The following is a 22,657-nucleotide window of genomic DNA, read 5'->3' on the forward strand; positions in this document are numbered from 1 at the left end:
TTGATCAAAGAACTGCTTCAGAAAGTTATTTGTGAGGATAAAGACACAATAGTCAACCATGTGTTAATAGTCGACTGTTATCAATGTTGTCTTGGGAGTCCCCCCTAAATAGTCATCTGTGGAGTTGACTATTAACACATGGTTGACTATTGCCCACCCCTACCCCCTCTCTGCCCTCCAAACTGAATAGCAGCACTGATTCCCATGAGAATCCCCTTTTGTGCCAGGTCCCCCCACTCTCAGGACCCAGCGTGACGCGGGATTCTCATGGGACGTGCTGTCCCTGGGTGGGACGCTGTGATCGGTGGCTCCCCACATGCTTCCTGGGAAGTGCACATGCTGTCCCTGGGTGGGACGCCGCCACGATATGCAGCTTCCCACATGTTCCCGGGGATGTGCATGTCCCGTCCCTGAGTTGGGGGCTGGGGCCGGGCTGCTGCTGCAATCAGCGGAAGGATTTCTCCCGTGGCCTGACATTACACAGCAAGCTGCAGGGGACATCCTTCGCCCCCGCCCTCCGCAATCCATTTGGATATGGGGCTGGTGGGGGGATGGCAGGAGATCTCCTTCCATCCCCTGACCCCATGTCCAAATGGATAGTGGGGCAGGGGAAGTATCTATCTTGCTTCTGACAGCTGCAGGAGAGATCCTTGTGCCACTACCTGCCCCTTGTTCACAAAGAACAGGCAGGGGCAGCAACACAAGGATCTCTCCTGCAGCTGGTCTTAAGCAGGACAGATGCTGCCACTGCCCCCTGTCCCCATTCGCAGTGGCAGGAGAGATGCTTGCGCGTCCCGACCCCCTTCTCTTGTGGCGAATGGGGATGGGGGGGCAGAAGCATCTCTCCTGCTTGTGACAGCTGCAGGAGTGATGCTTGTGATGCCGCCCGCCCGCCCGTTCTTTGTGGAGAAAGGGTGGGCAGTGGCCGAAGAATCTCTCCTGCGGCTGTAAGAATCAGGAGACGTGCTTCTGACGCCCTGCCCCACTATCCATTTTGATATGGGGTTGGGATGGAAGGAGCTCTCCTGCTATACCCCAACCCCATATCGAAATGGATTGTGGGGGCGGGCGAAGGATGTCTCCCACGGCTTGATGTGCAGCGTCAAGCTGCAGGAGCAACCCTTCCTCCAATTGCAGCGCTCCATCCAGAGACAGCATGTGCACATCCCGGGAAGCGTGGGGGGAGCTGCCGAGCATGGCGCCCCACCCAGCACAGCACGATCGACAGCGCCACACGCGTGCCCCAGGATGCCTAAGACATCTCTACAGAGCCCTAAAAGGCCAGAGTGACAGGGGTTTCTGCCACTCTTGCCTCTTAACTCAGTAGGCACGTGAAATAGTCAACGGATCCCGCCACGCGACACCATTGGTTATTTGCATTGGTTATTTCTAGGAAATAGCCAACCGTTGTGTGGAAAAGGCTTGACAAGACGACACAAAAGACAACGGTGGGCTATTTCAGCAACCATTAACTATTGTGTCATCCAAACCCACTCAAAGTGTGCCCTGATAACAGGAGAGTTGCTGCAGGTATCATTCCTTGTTGATAACTGATATGGCTTGTGATATCCAACAAAGAAATCCCATGGAATTTTCACTCCTGTGTGCTTTGTTAAAAATGACTTCTGAACTGATAGAGTTGGTTGAAGCTATCCTTTTTTCGTAGCGTTCTGCTCTTTCAGGCGGGAAGTGGGTTGGTTTTTATTTATTTTTTTAACTGTAGGGAGCAAACCACTAAGCCATGCTGTTGAACATGTGGCTTGCTGCTTGTGCTTTTTTCCTCACAGTTGACTGCATCCAACACCCATAGCTTATTCACACATTATAGGTATGACAGGGAGTACATGCAGTATTGCTGAAACTAGGAATCATTACAGCGTGAGGTTAGGCCTGACACATTTCCTGTCTGTAAAAATGGTGCCCTTTAGGAACATACTTTCTGTACTTTGATGTTTATGTGTGTGTGTTTATGTGTGCATTACATACTGTTATTGTCTTCAAACTTCTGCTTAATCTCACATGTAATTTTTAAAGACCTGATTTATGTGATCCATAAGTGTATGGCTCCAGTTACATTTCTTTCTGGCTTAATAGTCAGAAAGTGTGATTTGTGTCAAAGGTGTCTTAAGTGTGTTACTGTGTCGCAAGAACAACACTGTAATTTGCACCACAGCTCAACCCTTGCGTCACACTCTTGCTTCCGTTTTTTCTCTAGTAAGAAAGCTTAACTCTTTCTGAACAAGGCCTTGGACTTGATTGTGTTAGCAGTTGTCTTTGCTGAGCATTAGAATGGTTTGCTCCCGTGCCATGTAGCTTAACACCCTTTTTAGATTGCTTATTTAGATTCTCTGGGAGCGTCCGTTTCAGTTAGCTGCGTGCTTCACACACTGCCAAACTAAATTCGCTGCATGTGGTATATCACTTTCTCAGGATTGCATCTCATGGTGGGTCTAATTTGGTTTTCCTTTTCCTGGGAAGTGTAGGCAGATTCCCAGCTGCAGCAGGAGAGCAAGATATATGACTAGGTTTGAACATGGGGTTCTGCCAGTGGTCAGTCACCTGCATTCCTTTCTAGCAAAGACGTCCAATAGATGCTGCTTTGCCTCTCTTGGGGGTGGGGGGGGCCCAGCTGCTGTTCCCTGATGCAGCTTTGCAGCTTCTCTACTCTCAATGTCTTTGTACGCATATACACCTACACAGCATTTAGTGTTTCCAACTTGTCCTTTGAGTGACACTAAACGTTGTGGACGTTCCGGTGCACTCAGTATTCAGTATTCAGGGAACGCTTATCAAATTTGCAGATGTCACAAAATTGGGTGGGATAGCTAATACCCTGGAAGACAGAAACAAACTTCAAAGTGATCTTAATAGGCTGGAGTGTTGGGCTGAAAACAACAGAATGAAATTTAATAGGGATAAAGGCCAAGTTCTACATTTAGGAAATAGAAACCAAATGCACAGTTACAAGATGGGGGATACTTGGCTCAGCAATACTACAGACGAGAAGGATCTTGGAATTGTTGTAGATCGCAAGCTGAATATGAGCCAACAGTGCGATATGGCTGCAAGAAAGGCAAATGCTATTTTGGGCTGCATTAATAGAAGTATAGCTTCTAAATCGCGTGAGATACTGGTTCCTCTCTATTCGGCCCTGGTTAGGCCTCATCTAGAGTATTGCGTCCAGTTCTGGGCTCCACAATTCCAGAAGGACGCAGACAAGCTGGAGTATGTTCAGAGGAGGGCAACCAGGATGATCAGGGGTCTGGAAACAAAGCCCTATGAAGAGAGACTGAAAGAACTGGGCATGTTTAGCCTGGAGAAGAGAAGATGGAGGGGAGACATGATAGCACTCTTCAAATACTTAAAAGGTTGTAACACAGAGGAGGGCCAGGATCTCTTCTCGATCCTCCCAGAGAGCAGGACACGGAATAACAGGCTCAAGTTACAGGAAGCCAGATTCCGGCTGGACATCAGGAAAATATTCCTGACTGTTAGAGCAGTACGACAATGGAACCAGTGACCTAGGGAGGTTGTGGGCTCTCCCACACTAGAGGCCTTCAAGAGGCAGCTGGACAACCCTCTGTCAGGGATGCTTTAGGGTGGATTCCTGTATTGAGCAGGGGGTTGGACTCGATGGCCTTGTAAGCCCCTTCCAACTCTGCTATTATATGATTCTATGGTGCTTCCTCCCAGGAAAGTGTGTTTAGGATTGCAGTCCAACAAGTTGAAGCGACACATCTAATCCAATTTATATGGAAATCTTAATGCACACCATAGTAGGTTCTGACAATTTACAACAGAAATTCACGCAGGAACATTTTTATATAAATTCCATTCAAACCGGATTTCACATGTGTGTTTTTCATTGAAATTTTATTGAGAGAAAGGAAGCATGCTGCGTTTTCTTGAAGCAGTTTGTTGAAAAGCCATCCTATACAGATTTATTCAGAAGCCCCACTGTGCTCAGCAGGGTCTGCTCCAAGGAAGATGTGCACAGGGTTGAAGCCTACAGTTCCCTGAAGAGGGGCTTGTGAAGCCAAAATAGGATGAACATTAAAGGATATTTTGAATTAGATACTTCCAGTTGCTTTTGGGGTGAGGAGCGCTTCATAACAGTGGATCCGTCCCTGGTTTTGTTGCCAAATACTGTATTGACCAGCTGAAAATGAAGTAAGAAAAGCTTTTCTTGAAGTAAGAAAAGCTGTTTACCTTGTGCTCAGCACTTTCCCACAGCCATTGGTTGGAGGTGCGCACAGCTTTTTAGCCAAGGGCAACTGCTTGCCCATTTTCTGCCTGCTGAATGTCACCGTGTCCTGTTTGCAAGACCCTGGGGTGGCAGAAGTGTAGAACCAGTGTGGATTTTCCTTTTGAAAACTGGACTGTTAATCACGGCTGGGGAAGGCAACGGCAAACCACCCCGCCATAAGGCCTGCCAAGAAAGCGTCAGCGAAAGCTGGCGTCCCTCCAAGGGTCAGTAATGACTCAGTGCTTGCACGAGAGGTTCCTTTCCTTTCCTTTCCTATAAAAGGCAGGGGAGAAACGCTGTTTCAGGGGGAGAAACGCTGTTCCACCAAGGGTGAGCTATTCCACCTGCTCTCCTCCGCCCACCACCTGGAGGCTTTAAAAGCAAGGCTGGAGCTGAAGGGAGGTGCTGCTTCAGGGGGAGAAACGCTGTTCCAACCAAGCTTTCTTTTCTTTTTATCTGGTTTGTTTTGCTGTGAACTTGTATTTAGTATATTTTTGAGTATTATTGTGATGTTGATTAGTATATTGTTAAATATTGTTGTAGTTCTAATTTTTGTAAACCGCCCGGAGAGCTTCGGCTATTGGGCGGTATAAAAATGCAATACATGAAATGAAATGAAGGGGAAGATCCTAGAATAACTGTGCAGAGGAAACTCCAAAATCAGCAATGGGTCAATATACCGTGTCACGGCCCCGTTCAGACAACACGCTAAACCATGCTGCTTAACCACAAAATGGTTAACGGAATGCGTTGACCTTAATGCATTCCATTAACCATTTTGTGGTTAAGCAGCGTGGTTTAGCGTGTTGTCTGAACCAGGCCAGTGCTTGCATCCAGTGCTCCATATTCAGTTTTACCTTCCACTTTTAGAATAAAAAAGCTCTTCCTCTCAACTCTGCCCACCTTCCTGCTGCTGCAAAGTTTTTATTTATTTATTTATTTATTTATTACATTTTTATACTGCCCAATAGCCGAAGCTCTCTGGGTGGTTCACAAAGTTGCTTAGAGCACTTTCCTGGCTGCCCTTTGTTGCAGGTCCTGCTGCAGAGAAAGAGGCACGCAAAGCTTCCCCCCCCTTGGAGGTCACATGTGAGCAGTGGGGGCAGTTACAGTACTTTGTCAGCTGCCTGCCTCCCTCCCTCCCTCCAGGCACCCTGTCTCTTCCTAGACCTTCCCTGTGAAGGCTCCTCCTCCTCCTCCCTCACCTGTCACCACCAGCAGGCTGTACTGAGAGAGAAGAAAAGGGGAAGTGGGGCCGTTGCCCCTGCGAAAATAGTTATTTTCCCCCCCAGTCTTCTCTCCCCGTTCCTTTTTCGATTGTAAGTCTGCAGACAGAGACTGTTTTGTTTAATTCATTATCTGCAAGCTCCCCTGGGAGCTTTTTTGGCTGAGGAACAGCATAAAAATGCTTCAAATAAATAAATAGTTCTACCTGTTGCTACTGCAGCAATTCCTTTCCCCATCTGCCAGTTCCTTTGTCCCCAGATGCATCCATCCGCTTCCCCCACCCTTCCATTCACCTGCTTCCCCCCCCCCCCCCGCCTGGTATCTGGAGTTACACTGGTGTCCAATCAGAAAGGAATGAGGGAAAGAGGGAGGCATCTGGGAAGAAGCAGAAGAAGAAGCCAGAGTGTGGAGAGCAGAGAAAAGCCTTGTGTGGGCAGACCTGTGCCTACAATCTCAGCTCCTTGCAAGTAGGTCTCTGGTGTACCTCTACCCGCGGGTGCCCTATTGGAAGCGCCATCCATAGAACATGGCTGCATGGACTCACTGAGGTCTGAGCATGCAACACTCCCACTGCCTGATGTGCTGATGCAGCCTGAACTCGGCAGATCCACATAGGTGTTTTTGCTATAAACGGGTCCCACCTTTGTGCTGACATATTTTTCAGTGTCAGCATCAAAGAGTAAATGGGGTGGAAGGTGTGGGTGAAGGAGGGATAAATCATAATACAGAAGGCAGCAGTTGGGAAAACCAAAACAAGATAATGCTAACCAGCACATAACTGCTAGAAAATCTAAATAACTTCGGAAAAACTGGGGTAATCAGTCTTTTTATATAATACATGCAGAATGTACATCATGTATATTCTCTAGTGGTATCATATACACATGTACACTTGCGCTTGATATGTGATGTGTATTATCATTATGATGTTATATAAAAAGATGGTTTACCCCAGTTTTTCTGATATGTAGGTTTTCACGCAGTTGTGTGCTGGTTAGCATTATCTTGTTTTGGTAAGGGAGGGATGGGCATTTCTCATCTTTTTATGCAAATATGAATACAAGGCTTTGATGTTTATTTACTTTAGCAGGGACTGCCATAAGACTTGGAGAAACCTCTTCATTCATTTCTCCACCCCCCACCCCATCCTGTGTGCAAGGCCAGCAGGAAGAAATGGTGCCACGAAACCCAACTGATCAGACTTAGTCATATTTTCGATATGTGTAATGTCCTAGTCTTCTTCAGTTCTACGTAGAAGTCTGAGTGACATGCATTTTTTCTCAGTGCTTATCTTCAAGTCTCTGCATTGTATTTTAATTTGATGTACGGGCTGTTTGCGCAACACAGCAGCCAACAACCTACCCGTACACTGTGCTCAACTTCTAAGGCCCTCCTCTGAGTGCCTACTCCGAGGGAAGCTCGGAGGTTGGCAACAAGGGAGAGGGCCTTTTCTGTGGTGGCCCCCCAATTATGGAATGATCTCAACGAGGCTCGCCTGACGCCAACATTGTTATCTTTTCGCCACCAGGTTAAGACTTTTCTCTTCTCCCAGGCAGTTAACAACATATGCGGAGTTTTTAACTGATCCCAGAATAAATGGATATTGCTGTTTTATGCTTTTAGATTTTTGTATATTTGTTTTTAATGTTCATTGTTTTTAACTTTTGTAAACCACCCGGAGAGCTTCAGCTATGGGGCGGTATATAAATGTAATAAATAAATAAATTTAACCCATGGTGAGGTTGTGACATATGTGCAGCTACCTCTTTTAATATGCAATCCCAGCCAGGTTGTGTGAGTCCAGTGAGCATGGGTTATGCAAGTGTTAAACAACCATCACATAACCCACAGTCTTTTTTAGGGTTATCGTCTGAACCCGGCCGTAGAGGTAATTGGATAAAGCGTTGTAAATGAAGGCTTTTGTAGGAGTACGCTTGAAATTTGTGTGAACCCTGTTCAGAAAGTGCATGAAAGTAGCAGCAGAGGCACCATTTGATCTTTGTCCCAGCAGCCTAGCATCCCTTAGGCATACAGATCAGAGCCAAGGACATCTTGCCTGCCAGACTGGGGTGCTTAGTTGGGGGGAGGGTGTGTGTCTGGCCTTTCATTGTAAATGCTTGGGCATCCTTACTAAGGGACGTACATGGCTCAGTGGATAGATCCCCTGCTCTGTGTGCAGAAGGTCCCAGGTTCAACCCCCACCATCTCCAGTTAGGCCTTGGAAAGAATCCTGCCTGCAGAGCCTCTGCCAGCTAAGTGTTGACAATCAGTATAAGGCAACTTTCTACTCAAAGGATGAGGGCCAGGAATTTGAAGAGTGGCGTTAATCATAGAATCATAGAATAGCAGTGTTGGAAGGGGCCTACAAGGCCATTGAGTCCAACCCCCTGCTCAATGCAGGAATCCACCCTAAAGCATCCCTGACAGATGCTTGTCCAGCTGCCTCTTGGAGGCCTCTGGTGTGGGAGAGCCCACAACCTCCCTAGGTAACTGATTCCATTGTCGTACTGCTCTAACCGTCAGGAAGTTTTTCCTGATGTCCAGCTGGAATCTGGCTTCCTTTAACTTGAGCCCGTTATTCTGTGTCCTGCACTCTGGGAGAATCAAGAAGAGATCCTGGCCCTCCTCTGTGTGACAACCTTTTAAGTATTTGAAGAGTGCTCTCATGTCTCCCCTCCATCTTCTCTTCTCCAGGCTAAACCTGCCCAGTTCTTTCAGTCTCTCTTCATAGAGCTTTGTTTCCAGACCCCTGATCATCCTGGTTGCCCTCCTATCATTGGCGATCATTTTCTTCAACTGTGCTAGCAGTATTCAGTCTTTTGGAAAGAGTGAAAAAAGACATCTCTGCTCCAAAGAAAAAGTTGTCACAGTTGCCCCTTATAAGTTAGTTGTTTTAGCTGCACAGTCTGGAAGACTTTTAATAGTGCCCAGGTGCACCGCTTCACCCAGTTTACAACCATGGTTTTAGGGCCAAAGTAGATGTATTGTATTCAGCAGGGCAAATAGCATACTTAAGGGAAGCAATTTAGTTTGGGAACAGGAAGTGGGGGTGGGGGTGGGGAGGTAAACAGCCCCATGCCAAAACATTGGCTCCTTCTCAGTTCCATCACATGTGACTGCTTTTTTTAAAAAGAAAAAAAGGTCTGGAGATCTAGTCGCCTGTGTCTCAGCTATCTTGGCCCATAGGCAATGAAATTCCAAGCCAATCTGTCAGTTTGAATAGGTGTGGAGTGGACATGCATTTGGACTGTTGTGACCTGAAGTTCGTACATGGTAGTTTCGTGGAAATGTTAAGGCAGATTTATGTTCTTTAATTTATGGCTGAATATCAGGGATTAGGCTTATGCAAACCTGGGATGTTTCTGTCTTTTTCAGGTGCTGGAAAACTATTCTGATGGACCTATGACTCCAAAACAGATTCTTCAGGTTATAGAAACGGAAGGCCTAAAGGAAATGAGGTTGGTAAAGATCATAGAATCGTAGAATAGTAGAGTCGGAAGGGGCCTATAAGGCCATTGAATCCAACCCCCTGCTCAATGCAGGAATCCACCCTAAAGCATCCCTGACTGACCTTCCTGTCTAAATCAAAGAGTGGGGTGGGCTAAAGTTGGCTCCTTTGCGTTCTCTAACCTGCCTCTTCCTCTGCCTTTAAAAGTCTCCATTTGGTTTGAGAAATGTACCAGAGGGAGCATTTCCAGTCGGGGCATTTCCTTGGGCAGAGAGCTGTGCCCTTAGTTGGAGTCACGGTGCTTGTCTTTAATATGCCAAGTGCCAGTTAAAGACGTGGGGAAGTGCTGTGGGCCATGTTCTCTCAGGGTGCTGCTGCTGTGTTTTGTCTCAGTGCATGAGCAGAGTTTCCAGGAGCATTTTTATTACTGTATGTTACCCTGTCATGATAAGTGGTTGTATTTGACAAGGGCAAAAGGCACGCTTAAAACAGATGGAATTAATAATGTCATATTCTGGGCATTTAACTCGCTGTTTTAAATTTTTCGCAAAGTTCCTGTACTTCAATAGCATGTTGCTAGTTTTGTCCATTGTATTATTTTCTAGATTGCATTATCATTGCTCCTCGCTTCCACTGTGTGAGATCTTTCCCATGGGATTATGGGATAGCCTCATCTTCCCCCCTGCATAAAGTGTTATATGGGGATGGTGCAAACAAGGAACAGATTACAGCACCACATTTATCAGTATTGATGTTACTGTTGATTGAGTTCAGGTTGCATATATATATTATGGATGTAGTATGGACGTAGCACAAGTATCTCACAACTTCAGACTTAACCAAGTTTTCCGCATAAGGGAGGATCAGAGCCATTGAGAGAGACTGGCACTATTTCTGACTTCTTCCAAATCCTGGTGCAAAGTGCAAGTCAGACCTTACTCGCAGTTGTCTGAAAGACTTGGAGGTAGGTTGCAGTGGGTTTAGTGGTGGCCAAAAGTAAGTTCAAACTAAGGCAAAGTTTGTGGGAGTTGTAGTTTTAAGGAGTCAGTCCTTGAAAGGGTTACATACAGATCTGGCATTGACAAAATCTGTTACCTATTGTTAAACCTGAATAAATAGGTGAACAGGGAACAAATCTGGAGTTAGCAAGGTCATGCTAGCAGGACCCCTGACCCCTGACCTGCATGTGATCAGTAGAGGACCTGTAGGAAGACTCTGGGCAAACATGTGTAGGGTCTGTTCCAGTAATCTAGTGACAGATGTGGGGCAGGAAAAGGACTAAAGTGTCTGTGAATGTGATGACTGCAAAGAATGTTAGAGTTAACTTGTTATACTCTGATGCTGTGTCTTGGAGTGAAACCATTTGTTTTAAGATTTCAGGGGGGGGATCTTCAGAATATAATCTTACATTTTACAACAACAAGGATAGATCTAATTAGTTATCGCTGTAGTCTCTGTGTGCATTTAACCCTGTAGAGCAGGTATCTCCAACCTAGTGCCCTCCAGATGTTTTGGGCTACAACTCCCATGATCCCTAGCTATTGGCCATGCTGGCTGGGAGTGGTGGGTGATAGAATCCAAGCCTTCTGGAGAGCATCAGATTTGGGAAGTACCTTGCTTTGTGCTTCAAAAGTAAATATCGATCAAGCTGACTACTCCCTGTTGCTTCCTTTTGTCTTAAAGTTTGAACATTTCATTTTGTGTTAATTCCACTCTGTTTTCCCATTTCTTTTCATGGGCTGTTTCCCCCACACACATGTAACCGGCATTGCAATGGGACCCTGCATGTCCACAGAAGGTAAATGACTTCTGAAAAAGGATGGAGCATCTGCAAAAAAGCCTCCTTCAAGGGTTTAAAGGAAACTGTTTTCTCTGACCTAAGTTTTTTGTTTTGATTTTGCCAGCCTGATCACTGTGCAGATCACAGGCCTATGAGTACTAACTGCGCTGCCAACATTTAATGATCCCAAAGTGGCGATCCCAGTTTTTCACGTCTCCTTTTTTTTAGCATTCCAAAATAAAAGGTCACCCTATGACACCTCTGTTAGTTTAGGCTCTACCTGTGAAAAGCCACTTTCCTGGCGACCTGTGGCGAGTAAGAATCACCTCCAGGCAAGCAGGTGATCTTTGGCTCATTCTCACTTCATTGCTTATCGCAGAGAGGAACTGAGATGCAAGGCCACACAGCTTTGCTTTTTTCCCAGGGTAAAGGCAGTGTAGCTGGCTTGTTGCTTTCCCTTTCTACCCGCTTTTCTCTCCCTGGCAGAAAGAGTCTGTGGCTCTAAGTCTGAGGGAGAAAGCAGGTAGGTTATGGCAATCTTCCCTCCATGTCTTCTAGGAGCAAAGGGGGGGAGGAGGGGGGAGGCTACCTCTCTGTTTCCTTGGAGGGAGCTGCTGTGTGTATTTTTCTAAAATTGTGGAGTCTTAAAAGTTAAAAAATCGCATTGCCCTCCTTAAACAGGCAGCTCTGATCCGTTTCTCTGTTTGCTTTCACAGCTCATCTCTTGCTGATTTATTTATTTATTTATTTATTTATTTATTTATTACATTTTTATACCGCCCAATAGCCTAAGCTCTCTGGGCGGTTTACAAAAATTAAAACTAGGTCTATCTTTATGTTGATAGTTTCATTATTTCAAGGGCTTTGGTTATGGGAATGAACAAATTTTAGAGAGACAGGCTTTACCGGTCAGCTAATACTTCATAGTTGTATTCCTAGTTGTTGTTGTTCCGGCTAATTTTAGCTAAACGAAGAGATCCCATTGAGCAGCTTTAGGGACACAGATCAGCATGGATATTGGTGCTTTTCCCTCCTGAAACCCTTGTGTCTCTGTGTGGGTCATGCAAGAGTTGTCCATGGAAAATACATAGTTGTGTGGCTGGTAATTCCCTTCAGCGTTCCTTTTGGTTTGGGGGCCTAAGGGAGAAGAATTTTTTATCACTACAAAAATGATCCTCGTGGGATTTCCTTATTGTGTTCCCAAAGATGTGGCTTGAGTGTCCTCAGTGGCCATCAAAGGAATTCTAGAGAAATGATTCCAGCAAACAAATTGAGCTGAAGGTGAAGCCAAGAGTTGAATCAAGCTGGCTTCCTTTTTGAAAAGCTGAAACTCAGAACATCTTGAGGGGTTTTATCTCTAAGACTGAAAATGTTGCCTTAGAACAAGTTTCAGTTCTGTTTTTATTCACCATGTCCTCTTTAGATTTAGAACTCTTCTGGTCTCCAGATAGCGTGGTGCCTTCATTGGAGTAAAAGTATGTGGGATAGGGGATTTTTCGGCACTTCTAGGAGAAACCCAAGGGACACAACTATGTAGTTTGGACACTTGTCCCAGTGGAAACCGAAGGATCTCTCCTCTTCCCAAGCACAGCGTGGGAAATGTATTGGATGGTCTGTGGTGAAGCAGCTTTCAGCCCTTCAGCAAAAATTGCTTGGCTGGATGATTGAAAATTATCTGTTCAGAATATACTTTGAGACCAGATAGCATACTTTAATAGTTCATGAAATAAATAAATAAAAAGTGGTTCTGTGAACTGCTCCAGTATTTGGGGAGTTTGACGAAGAGGATGTGGAATTTATGTCCATGTCAAGTCTATCTTGATATGGTGTGTCAACCAGTTCTGGATGGGGCTACACTCCCCCTGAAAGACTGTGTTCGCAGTTTGGGGGTGCTCCTGGAGCCGTCGCTCCAAATGACAGCCCAGATAGATGCGACGGCCAGGAGTGCCTACTATCAGCTTCGGCTGATACGCCAGCTGCGCCCCTTCTTAGAGCCAGAAGACCTAAAGACAGTGCATGCGCTGGTAACCTCAAGGCTTGACTTCTGCAATGCGCTCTACATAGGGCTACCATTGTACCTAGTTCGGAAACTTCAACTAGTTCAAAATATGGCAGCCAGGTTGGTCACCGGTACATCTAGGGGTGAGCATATTACCCCAACATTAAAATCACTCCACTGGCTGCCAATTAGTTTCTGGGCAAAGTACAAAGTGTTGGTCATTACCTTTAAAGCCCTAAATGGTTTTGGTCCAGGTTACCTGCGGGATCGCCTTCTCCCATACAGTCCGTCCCGCACACTCAGGTCCTCTGGGGTGAACTTACTTCAGTCAGCTAAAACTAGGCTGACATCAGTTTCCCAGAGGACCTTTTCTTCTGTCACCCCCAGATTGTGGAATGGCCTTTCCGGAGGAGATTCGTAAAATTAACTCTCTGTGTGATTTTAAGGCAGCTTTAAAGACTAGCCTTTTCCGGCAGGCCTATCCAGATCAATGTAAAATCATGAATTTTTAAGCTGTATTGATTCCTGTTCTAATGTTGTTCCCCGCCTCGATCCAAAGGGAGAGGTGGGTAAGAATTATTATTATTATTATTATTATTATTATTATTATTATTATTATCTGAAAGAGTTTTGGCAACCTCCCTGGGTTTGTCATGATGTGCTGTGTTGGGGTGTTGGAGTGCCAGACGTCTGCCGCTGCTTTTCCATGAAGCGATGGGTATCTGTCCAGTCAGATCCAGTTACGCGTGTTTTCTTCCTTCAGTGGCACATCCCCACTGGCTTGCCTGAACGCTATGCTCCACTCCAATTCAAGGAGCTGTGATGGGCTTTTTTACAAACTCCCCGGGCGCATCAGCCTTTTCACCCTCAAGGTAAGACCAGATTACTCTTCCTCCAGTCCAGGGATTGGGTGAAGGCTGGATGGCTAATGAATATTATATGAATCTAACACCTGGCAGATGATAGGATCTCGGGTCTAGAATTTCTTTCACGCCAGCCTTTGGGCTCCCAGGGCTCAGTTCAATGAATATCCCTGAACTTGCTGTTCAGCTTGCATAGCAACCATAGAATATTGTGTAGGGCTCAAGCATGACCATTGCAATACCTGCTATCGTAACATCTGGCCTCTTTTCTTCTTGTTCATGCCACCTTACCAAAGTGGCTGCATCAGTGTTGATGCGTTTGCTAAGCAGGCAGTGACTAGGTATTGGGTGTGAGGGTTTCCATGTGATCCTCCAGTTTGGCTCATGGAGGAAAATTAATGAGGGCTCTGATTGGTTCTTGCAGAAAGATGCTGTGCAGTGGTCCCGGAACCTGTCTGCACCTGAGGGAGAGGAGCTAGACGACACTGCTGATGCTGAAAGCAGCAGCTCCAACGAAGCTGCCAGCACTGTGAGTGGCGATAATGATGGTAAGTGCCTGTCTGCCCAAACCTTGAGTCGTGGGTTTCCTCTGTTGACGTTGATGGCATGTTTTTTTTTTCCTTTCCAGTATCTCTAGACGAAACCTCTTCAAACGCCTCTTGTTCCACTGAGCCTCAGAGCAAGAGTGTGTCTGCTGTCCGGGAGAGCCAGAGAGCGGCTTCTCAGGTAGGGAGGCTGGATAGGATCCGGGGCAGGGATCCGGGTAGCTGGGAGAGCACAGCGTTTGGAGGCTGGGTCGCAAAGGGCAGCAAATTTCATCCGCTCCTCTCTTAAAAACGTTAGCTTAAAGTGAACATTACTGAGTGCTTCATAATAAAATTGGTCAAATTCCTCAAAGCAGTTGTGGTCCTTGGCCAGGCATTTCCTCATCTTGTGTTTTATTCCATAGTTACAGAGCTCAGTTGTAGGGCTCAAGGGTCCACACATTTTGGCTAGCAGGCAGACTTTGCGGTCCCCAGAATGTAGCATCTAGACCAGCCTTCCTCAACCTGGGGCGCTCCAGATGCGTTGGACTACAACTCCCAGAATGCCCCAGCCAGCTGGCTGGGGCATTCTGGGAGATGCAGTCCAACACATCTGGAGCGCCCCAGGTTGAGGAAGGCTGATCTCGACAGTCGTGGCAGGAGGCTGAGATTCAGAACCTCTCGGAAAGCAGCCAGAGTCTCACTACTTTCCCGGTGTCTCTGAACCTCAGTGCAACCATGGTAATGAGCCTCTGCCTTCCAAACAACCCCACTTGTCAGATCAATCGATATGGTTGCCATGGGTAACATGGCAAGCACATTTGTGGACCCTTGAGCAAGCTTCTTGTCATTATAGTTCAGAGTATTCTGACAAGTTCCAAGAAAGGAATTGTTGTGCCCTCTCTGAGCTAGCGTCTTCTGCTACAAATTGCTACGGAAAGGATACCGAAGCATTTGGTCTTTCTGCTGAGAAGAGATGGCTGCCCCTTAGGGGCGCGTCCCTATTTTCCTACTAACGCTCTCTTTTGGTCATCTCTGGAACACAGGCAAGCAAACAGAAGAAAAAGACAGGCGTGATGCTTCCCCGTGTTGTTCTGACTCCTTTGAAAGTAAATGGTGCTCATATGGAAACTTCATCAGGTGAGCAAACTTCCTCACTCCTGACTGACACATCTGCACGGCCCTGTCCAGTCTCATCAGGCTGCTCTCAGAAGTGCTCCTGAGTGGAATTTGCAATAGAGATTTCTTTGGCTCTTGTTAAATCTGCCAGTTCTCTTAATCAGGTTTCTGTGCACTGCGCTTGCCCGTAATGTGACTTCCTGAAAAGTTGAAATGTCTGTCCCACAGGCTTTGAGTTCCTGTTCCTTCCTTCACATAACGCTGTTTTTAAAAATGAGAAAAATGGAGCAGGGTGTGGGGGAAGTGGAGCAACAGGAAACACAGAGAGAGAGAGAGAGAGAGAGACCTGGCCTCTCCAATGGTAGACAGTTTGCTGGCTCTTGCCATGAGAGCCCTTTGTTCAAACCTTTTAGTCATGATTCTTAGGAGGGTGACCTTGAACAGCTTAACATTTCTCACCTTCACCTGCCTCCTTACATTGTTGTGAGCATAAGTAAGACAAGCGCTCCAAGACAGTTTATACTCTAAAGCAGCCTTTCTCAACCTGGGCCGCTCCAGATGTGTTGGACTACAACTCCCAGAATGCCCCAGCCAGCTGGCTGGGGCATTCTGGGAGATGCAGTCCAACACATCTGGAGCGGCCCAGGTTGAGAACCACTGCTCTAAAGTGATAATATTGCCATGACCAAAGCGTCCTTATTGTTCACACAGTGCTTGCGTACAGGCACTGTAACTAACATAATGAGAGAGGCAGGCTTTGAATTTTAAAGATAGGCAGAAAGGGAAGGCTCTAAGGGACTAATCATTGTTTTATTCTATTGTTGTGTTTATTTATTTATTTTAACCTTTACAAACAGCGCTTCATCCACAGGCGATCCCAAGGCCTTGTACATAACGTTATAAAAACAAATACCATATAATAATGCATTTGCAAAATAAGAGGCTTACCAATTAGTCCACTACCAAAAAAAAACCCAACCCAATTTTTTTTTAAAAAAATGAGTGAGCATAATGGTAATGAGAAAGGGAGTCTTTGAAACCAGGGTGGACTTTTTGTAGGATTGCTGTGCCTCATTGGCTTCTGTGCCATCTCTCGCTTTGGCCCCGTTCCCCGCAGAAACGCAGATAATGGCAGTCGGAATTAATTATGCGAACTCCGGGTGTTTTATGCTAATACGCACCAGGCGTGCCCTTACCTGAAGCAGCCATTCCCACTTAACTTGCTAGGAGGTTGTGTGAGGAAGGTGGGGAGCAGCTGCTGCTGCTGCTGCTGTGAAGTGGGTCGCTTCCCGCTCAATGATGTGTGTTTTTCAGGGTTCACGGGGAGACAGGCTGGTGGCGAGAGCAGCAGTGGCAGTTCGTCAACCCTCTGCGGCAGCACGGTGCGTGGCAGGACAGAAATCGCCAGGGAGCCGCCCCAGCTGTTCCGGGGATTCCGTAAACCCTCAGGCGGTAGGCGTCATCCTGTGTCCGTACCTAGGTTCATTGCTTTTGGAAGGAAGTCGTTCCAGGCTTTTTACAGGCCTGCCTGGACTGTCAGGTCTGCCTTGGAGGCGCTGTTTTCTCTGCCATCCTCTCGCACCGTGGGCCAAGGAGCATGAGAGACGGGGCCTTCTCACCTGTAGTGCTGCCCAGGGCCGGATCAAGGCTCGCTGATGCCCTAAGCACAGCCCCATCATGGTGCCCTCTTGGCCCTTCCTTTGCTTCACCGGCAAGACATTAAGATTCAATAAGTGCTGCAGGTGAAATAAGACATTAAAAACCTCAGTTTCCTTCAAGGCCAACCCAACGCCAGAACACACAACTATATTAAATATAAACTATTTTTAATCTGGAATGCCTTAAAATTCGATGGCTACGGCTATGGTACCGGTCCTCTGTGGCGCCTCCCTTCCCTTGGTGCCCTGAACACGTGCTTTTATTGCTTCAAGGCGAATCCGGGCCTGGTGCTGCCGCTCTGGAGTGCCATTCCGACGGAGATTCATCAGCCTTCCTCTGCTGTCTTCTAGACAGATGCCAAAAACATCTTTATTTTGTCAGACTTTTAATGTGTACTTCTGCTGGTTCTTAAAGGGACCTTTAATTTTGGATGGTACTGTGTTGAATTTCTGTTTTTTAGTTTATATGAGTTTGGTTGTTAATTGTATTGTTTTCTTTGATATACGCTGCTCTTTGTATTCTATAAGCAAAAGTCTGGAGTTAAAACATTAAATAATGTGACCTTGGTCTATACCCCTGCGAATAAATACAGCTGTGTACAAATAGTCAAGGAGCAGGAGTGAAGCGAATTAGTTTCTCTGCTTGTGCAAATATAGGTTTTAAAATTCTAAAATTGTAAATATTTTGGTGATGAGGGGATAATGTGATATTATTATTACTGTTATTTAATCTACTTCTAGCCTGCTTTTCTGGATAAAATCCTTCACAAAGCAGACTACAAAATATTTTAAAACACATAATAAATAATGAGGTCATTAAAACAATAAAGAATGTTAAATGCGTAAATTATTAAAATAACAAAACAAATAGCTGCAGATAAAACCTTAGTTAATAGCACAGGACACCAAACTTAACCCAGTGGAGACTGGAATAAATAAGTCTTTTAAATCTCCCTGAAGGCTCACAAACAAGGGGCCCGACACACTTCCTGGGTGAGGGCGCTCCAGAGAAATGGGGCTATCCTTGAAAAGGCCATGTCCCCTGTATTTGCCCAGCCCCGGCTCAAGCTCTCCAGTCTCCTGAGGCAGGACAGAGCACAGAGCACGGTCGCGTAGAACCCCTTCCTACCCGCCGCGTTGCTGCCTTAACTCTTGGAAGAGCTGCTTCTTCGAGCTCCGTGGCTCTTCGGACTCCAAACTGCCAGGTTCAGGCCGTCCTTCAGGTTCCAGACCTGTTCCCAATCTGTTTAGGGCTTCAAAGGCTAATAGCAGCACCTTAACGTTGGGCCCAGGAACAAATACGCAGCCCCTGTAACTGGTGCACAATAGGTGAAATATTAATCCGAACACCCAGTTCCTATAAGCATTCTCGCTGCTGCTTCCTGTTCCAGTTGTCATTTGCAGAATTGCTGGGCGTTTTTATCCAGAATAGCTTAGGAGTGAAAGTAATTCCTTAAGCATATCTGGTCTCCCAGCATAAGCTGATGTCAAACTGCCATCCTGTTTTCCTGCAGTGCTTTTTCAATGTTATGTGACGCTGATGCCACCTCCTTTTTATTTATTTATTACATTTTTATACCGCCCAATAGCCGAAGCTCTCTGGCCGGTTCACCCTAAAGTAGAGGGTGGACAGGCATTTGTCATCGGACGCAAGGAGCACCAGGCCATTGTGCTTCTGGGTAGCTCCCAAGTTCTTCTTCCGAGCCTATGAGTGGCTCACGTGCGCGTCGTTCGAGACATGCTCCCAAGTGCCGTCGTCTTGGAGCGGAACACCTTGAGCAGGAGGCCTGGTTGTGTTTGTGTTGATGGTGTTTTGAGAGGGCCAGCTGCTTTTGAGAGGCCCAATTGCTCAATCTGGACTGTTTGCAAGCAAAGCCCCGTTTTGCGTGCGACAAACAACCCATGGTTTGTTAATATTGGGCTGTTCCGGAGCATGTGGGAGCGAGTACTGGGCAACCGAGACACGGCCCATCCCTGGGTTGTTCTCCATGATGCGCGAAACCAGATTGTTGAGGGAGAAACAACCCGGAGTTTGAACCATGCACTTCCAAACAAGCCGCGGCTTCTTAACGGTCAGAGTCCGTGTCTTTCTGTCCGCCTCTTTCTCTCTCAGTTCCCTGTATCCTCCTTCATCTAGGCTAGCGCTGGCTGTGTTGATTTTTAGAAACTTCCTTGAGCAAAGCTCTCCGTGTGCCGCAAGGCTACAGCTGTGTGGAGGGCAGGGTCTCTTGGCTGTGTAAATATCTCTGGTTTTATTGGCTCTTTGGAAACGGCAGGACAAATGAAGAGGAACAGAGGCGACGATATAGACTTCGAGACGCCTGGCTCCATTCTCGTCAACACAAACCTGCGAGCGCTGATCAACTCCAGGACCTTCAACGCGCTGCCCCTGCCCTTCCAGCAGCAGCTCCTGCTTCTCCTTCCCGAGGTGGACCGGCAGGTACGAGTCCCCCCCCCCCACTCCAGCCACATCCCGGGGGTGCCTTTTGCCCCCCTTTGCTTCAGGACAGGGGAGCACCCTTCTCATCCGCTGTGTTTCGCCCCCTTTTAGGCTGGCGCGGACGGATTGATGCGGCTCAGTGGAAGCGCGTTGAATAACGAGTTCTTCACCCATGCTGCTCAGAGCTGGAGGGAGAGGCTGGCCGACGGTACGTGCACTGGTCCTTCTTTTGCAGCCTTTCTCAACCTGGGGTGCTCCAGATGTGTTGGACTACAACTCCCAGAATGCCCCAGCCAGCTGTGCTGGCTGGGGCATTCTGGGAGATGCAGTCCAACACATCTGGAGCGCCCCAGGTTGAGGAAGGCTGTTCTTGAGGGTGGGCAAGGGGGCGTGTTTTCAGTTCTGAAGCATGACTTGCTGCTCGGAAGGGACTTTGAATTCCCCTAGGGTAGCCCAGGGGCTTCATGCCCACCCTCTATCCACAGAAGCTATATAAGGCAACACTGGTCAAGCGGGGCAACGTGAGTCCTGAGTGTGTGTTGCACATGCACATTGGGCGAGTTGCTGGACTCTGTTGCCCGTTGCTGGACTGGGCCCAAGAAGCACCGTTCAGGCAAGACTGTTTTGATCTCTCAAGTGGCCACCTCCTACTGTGAGCACACAGATCCCAACCATCTCTACCAGAAAACATGGGGCTGTGTGGTTGTTTTCCGCTTCCAGCATCCGTCATTTTCACCAGTTTCCCACCTTGTAGGTGGGTCCATTGGAATCCGTTGCTGCCTCTTTTGCAGTCAAACCCTTTGGTAAACAAGCCCCTGAAATGGTGTCCCTGGTTTCTAGGAAGTGGCCCTAAAAATCTTTGGGTAACCTCTGGTGGATTATACGAAGTGAATAAAAAGCCTTTTATAACGGCGGAGGTGGCCGTGGTGTTTGCCTCTGTGTTTCAGTGTTTGCCTCCCCACTTGCTTCTGGTCATGAATTCTCTTGAGCATTTTGAATGGTCTGCATAGTTCAAAGTCTTTTCACTTCTGGGCCTGTAAAGCTAGTCTAAATCAAAGTATCTTGCAATTGGTTTCATGAACTTATTGATAGCCACCTTGAGTGCAATATTTTTTAGTGGAAAAGCAAGATTAATCATCATCATCAATTTTTTAGTGGTTCTCAGGGGGAAGTGTTTCGGAACTGTAAAGCAGTCACACTTGGGCTACCTTCAGGATCTCAATTCCATTCCATACCTTTCCATATCAGTTTGCTGCCAGACTGATATGGCACTTCTGACACCATGTAATGTCGGCGTCGAAAGCAAAGCGGCAGCACATTCTCCTTACACGGAACAACCAACCAACCTTGATTACTTAAATCCAATTCGGCTGCGCTGGGACATGCTTAATCTTAAAAGAACATTACACCACAACTCCTGCACGTGACAAAGGATTCTCAGCAATGGTTTTGGGCAGCGTTTCCCAATCTGGACCCCTCCAGATGTGTTGTCCTGCACCTCTCAGCATCCTGCAACACATCTGGAGGGCCCCAGTTGTGGAAGACTGTTCTAGAGCACCCTGCTTGGCCTCATGCAAACTGTGAACGTGCCTCAGATCAGTCCCAATACTCCCATGCAGTGTACTGGTGGTGATGGGAAAGCTGTATTTTGCGGAAGCTTGTCCACTCGTACTTGGCTCCTCTCCTCCTCGAGGAACCCCTAAGACTGGCAGGGGTCCCAGGTTCCCTGGGACATGGTTTGAAAACTCTTCCTCTGGAGCGCTCAGCTGCTGTTTTTTCGTTTTGAAGAGAATGGATAGAATCCTGGAGTGAAAAGGGTAAATAACGTAAGACTTTACCGGAAGTGTAAAGCACGCTTTCCCGAAATGACGTGTCGCGACGGATGCTGACCTTTTTGTGCTATTCTGTCCGCGAGAGTCTTGCTGAGCCTGGCACAGCCCACCTCATAGAACTCAAGAGACTTAGTTCGTGGGTCCTGGATCCCTTCCTGCTGCGCCGTTTCCTAGTGAAGCTTGCCTGCATCTGCTTCTTCACGCAGCAGCTTGTTCATTCCTTTGCAGGGGAGTTCACTCACGAGATGCAGGTTCGCATAAGGCAGGAAATGGAGAAAGAGAAGAAAACGGAGCAGTGGAAAGAGAGGTTCTTCGAGGACTACTATGGGCAGAAGTAAGTGTGTGGCGGGTTCTGAAAATGCCAAATAACCCCAGTGCCATGGTAGGAGCGTCCCGGGCCCCGCCCTCTTTCTGCCTCCGGCTTTCATTCTCTGGGACTTCTTAATTAAGGCTTGCCCGGCCCCCTCTTCATTACTGAGCTGAAAGCGCATGCCTGTAGTATTCGTAACACCAATGGCTTGGTAAAGAAGCTAACCTCCCCCCCCCCCCCAGTTGTTTTTAAAATCGTGTTGAAAATTGGCACATTGTTTTTTCAGTGTTTCAACTCTGCGGCCACCTCAGTATATCTTTAACTGTCACCACGCAGGGATATAAAATTCTGTTGGTGGGCCTTACCTTCTTTGACATGGCATGAGAATCGACTGAAATTTTCTCCTGTGTATAAGTTGGATGGAAATGAGAGGGATCTCCTGTCCCTATCCCAGTGGGTTGTGCAGGGAAACTCCTCCGGGGCTACGCCCGGTGTACCTTTTTGCCAGGGGCTCAGAGAGCAGCCAGGCCGTTGTCAGGATTCCTCCCTCTGTGAACGGTCCGCTAACTTGGCTCTGTGTCACTGCCCTACAGGCTCGGCTTGGCCAGAGAGGAACCCCAGCAGAAAAACTCCACGCCCGGAGACACGGATGACAAGGCGGCCGCCGCCGCCGCCTCCCACAAAGAACCTGGCCGGGCGCAGCGCGGTCCTGTCACCCGGCAGCGCGACGGGCATTTCAAGAAGCATTCCCTGCGATGCCGGACCCGGCGGAGCCTATATAAATTGCGTGAGTCTGAGCAAGCAGAGGCTGCCAAAGAGGCGTTGTCGGTGGAGGCCGAGTCCACCGACTGTAAAGACACAAAGCCAGAGGCGGAGCTGTGTGAAGGGAGCCGGGCCTCTCTGAAGACGGAGACTCCGCCCGAAGCGACCAGGATCCTGAGCAAGGCGGAAGACGTGATGGCGGTGGCGGCGGCAGCAGCGGCCAGGATTCCCAGCCTGCCTCAGGAGCCCCAAGACCAGGAGTCCAAGGAGCAGAAGCGGAAGTGCTCCGAGCAGGCGGCCTCCGCCTCCTTCCCTGAGAAGAAGCCCCGGCTCGAAGACCGTCAGTCCTTTCGTAACACAATTGAAAGTGTTCACCCAGAAAAGCCACAGCCCACCAAAGAGGAGCCCAAAGTCCCACCCATCCGGGTACGAGAGAGTCTCATGGCTCT

The 22,657-nt window shown here is 47.5% G+C and overlaps 1 protein-coding gene across 3 annotated transcripts in view; it reads left to right on the plus strand.

The window, feature by feature from the left end:
* Positions 1–22,657, plus strand: part of ASXL1 (ASXL transcriptional regulator 1) — a 39,564-nt gene that overhangs the window by 10,917 nt on the left and 5,990 nt on the right. Inside the window, exons 2-11 of one of the 3 annotated variants that reach the window (XM_063147451.1) lie at positions 8,849–8,931; positions 13,464–13,572; positions 13,988–14,111; positions 14,192–14,289; positions 15,134–15,227; positions 16,521–16,658; positions 19,141–19,304; positions 19,416–19,512; positions 21,365–21,470; positions 22,040–22,634. In XM_063147451.1, the coding sequence (XP_063003521.1) occupies positions 8,849–8,931; positions 13,464–13,572; positions 13,988–14,111; positions 14,192–14,289; positions 15,134–15,227; positions 16,521–16,658; positions 19,141–19,304; positions 19,416–19,512; positions 21,365–21,470; positions 22,040–22,634 (1,608 nt within the window). Of the gene's footprint in view, positions 1–8,848; positions 8,932–10,308; positions 10,720–11,583; positions 12,528–13,328; positions 13,573–13,987; positions 14,112–14,191; positions 14,290–15,133; positions 15,228–16,520; positions 16,659–19,140; positions 19,305–19,415; positions 19,513–21,364; positions 21,471–22,039; positions 22,635–22,657 lie in introns of those variants that run through there. The other 2 variants (XM_063147453.1, XM_063147452.1) reach the window with 2 other exon arrangements.

Source organism: Elgaria multicarinata, chromosome 1 (assembly GCF_023053635.1).
Source record: "Elgaria multicarinata webbii isolate HBS135686 ecotype San Diego chromosome 1, rElgMul1.1.pri, whole genome shotgun sequence".
NCBI lineage: Eukaryota > Metazoa > Chordata > Lepidosauria > Squamata > Anguidae > Elgaria > Elgaria multicarinata.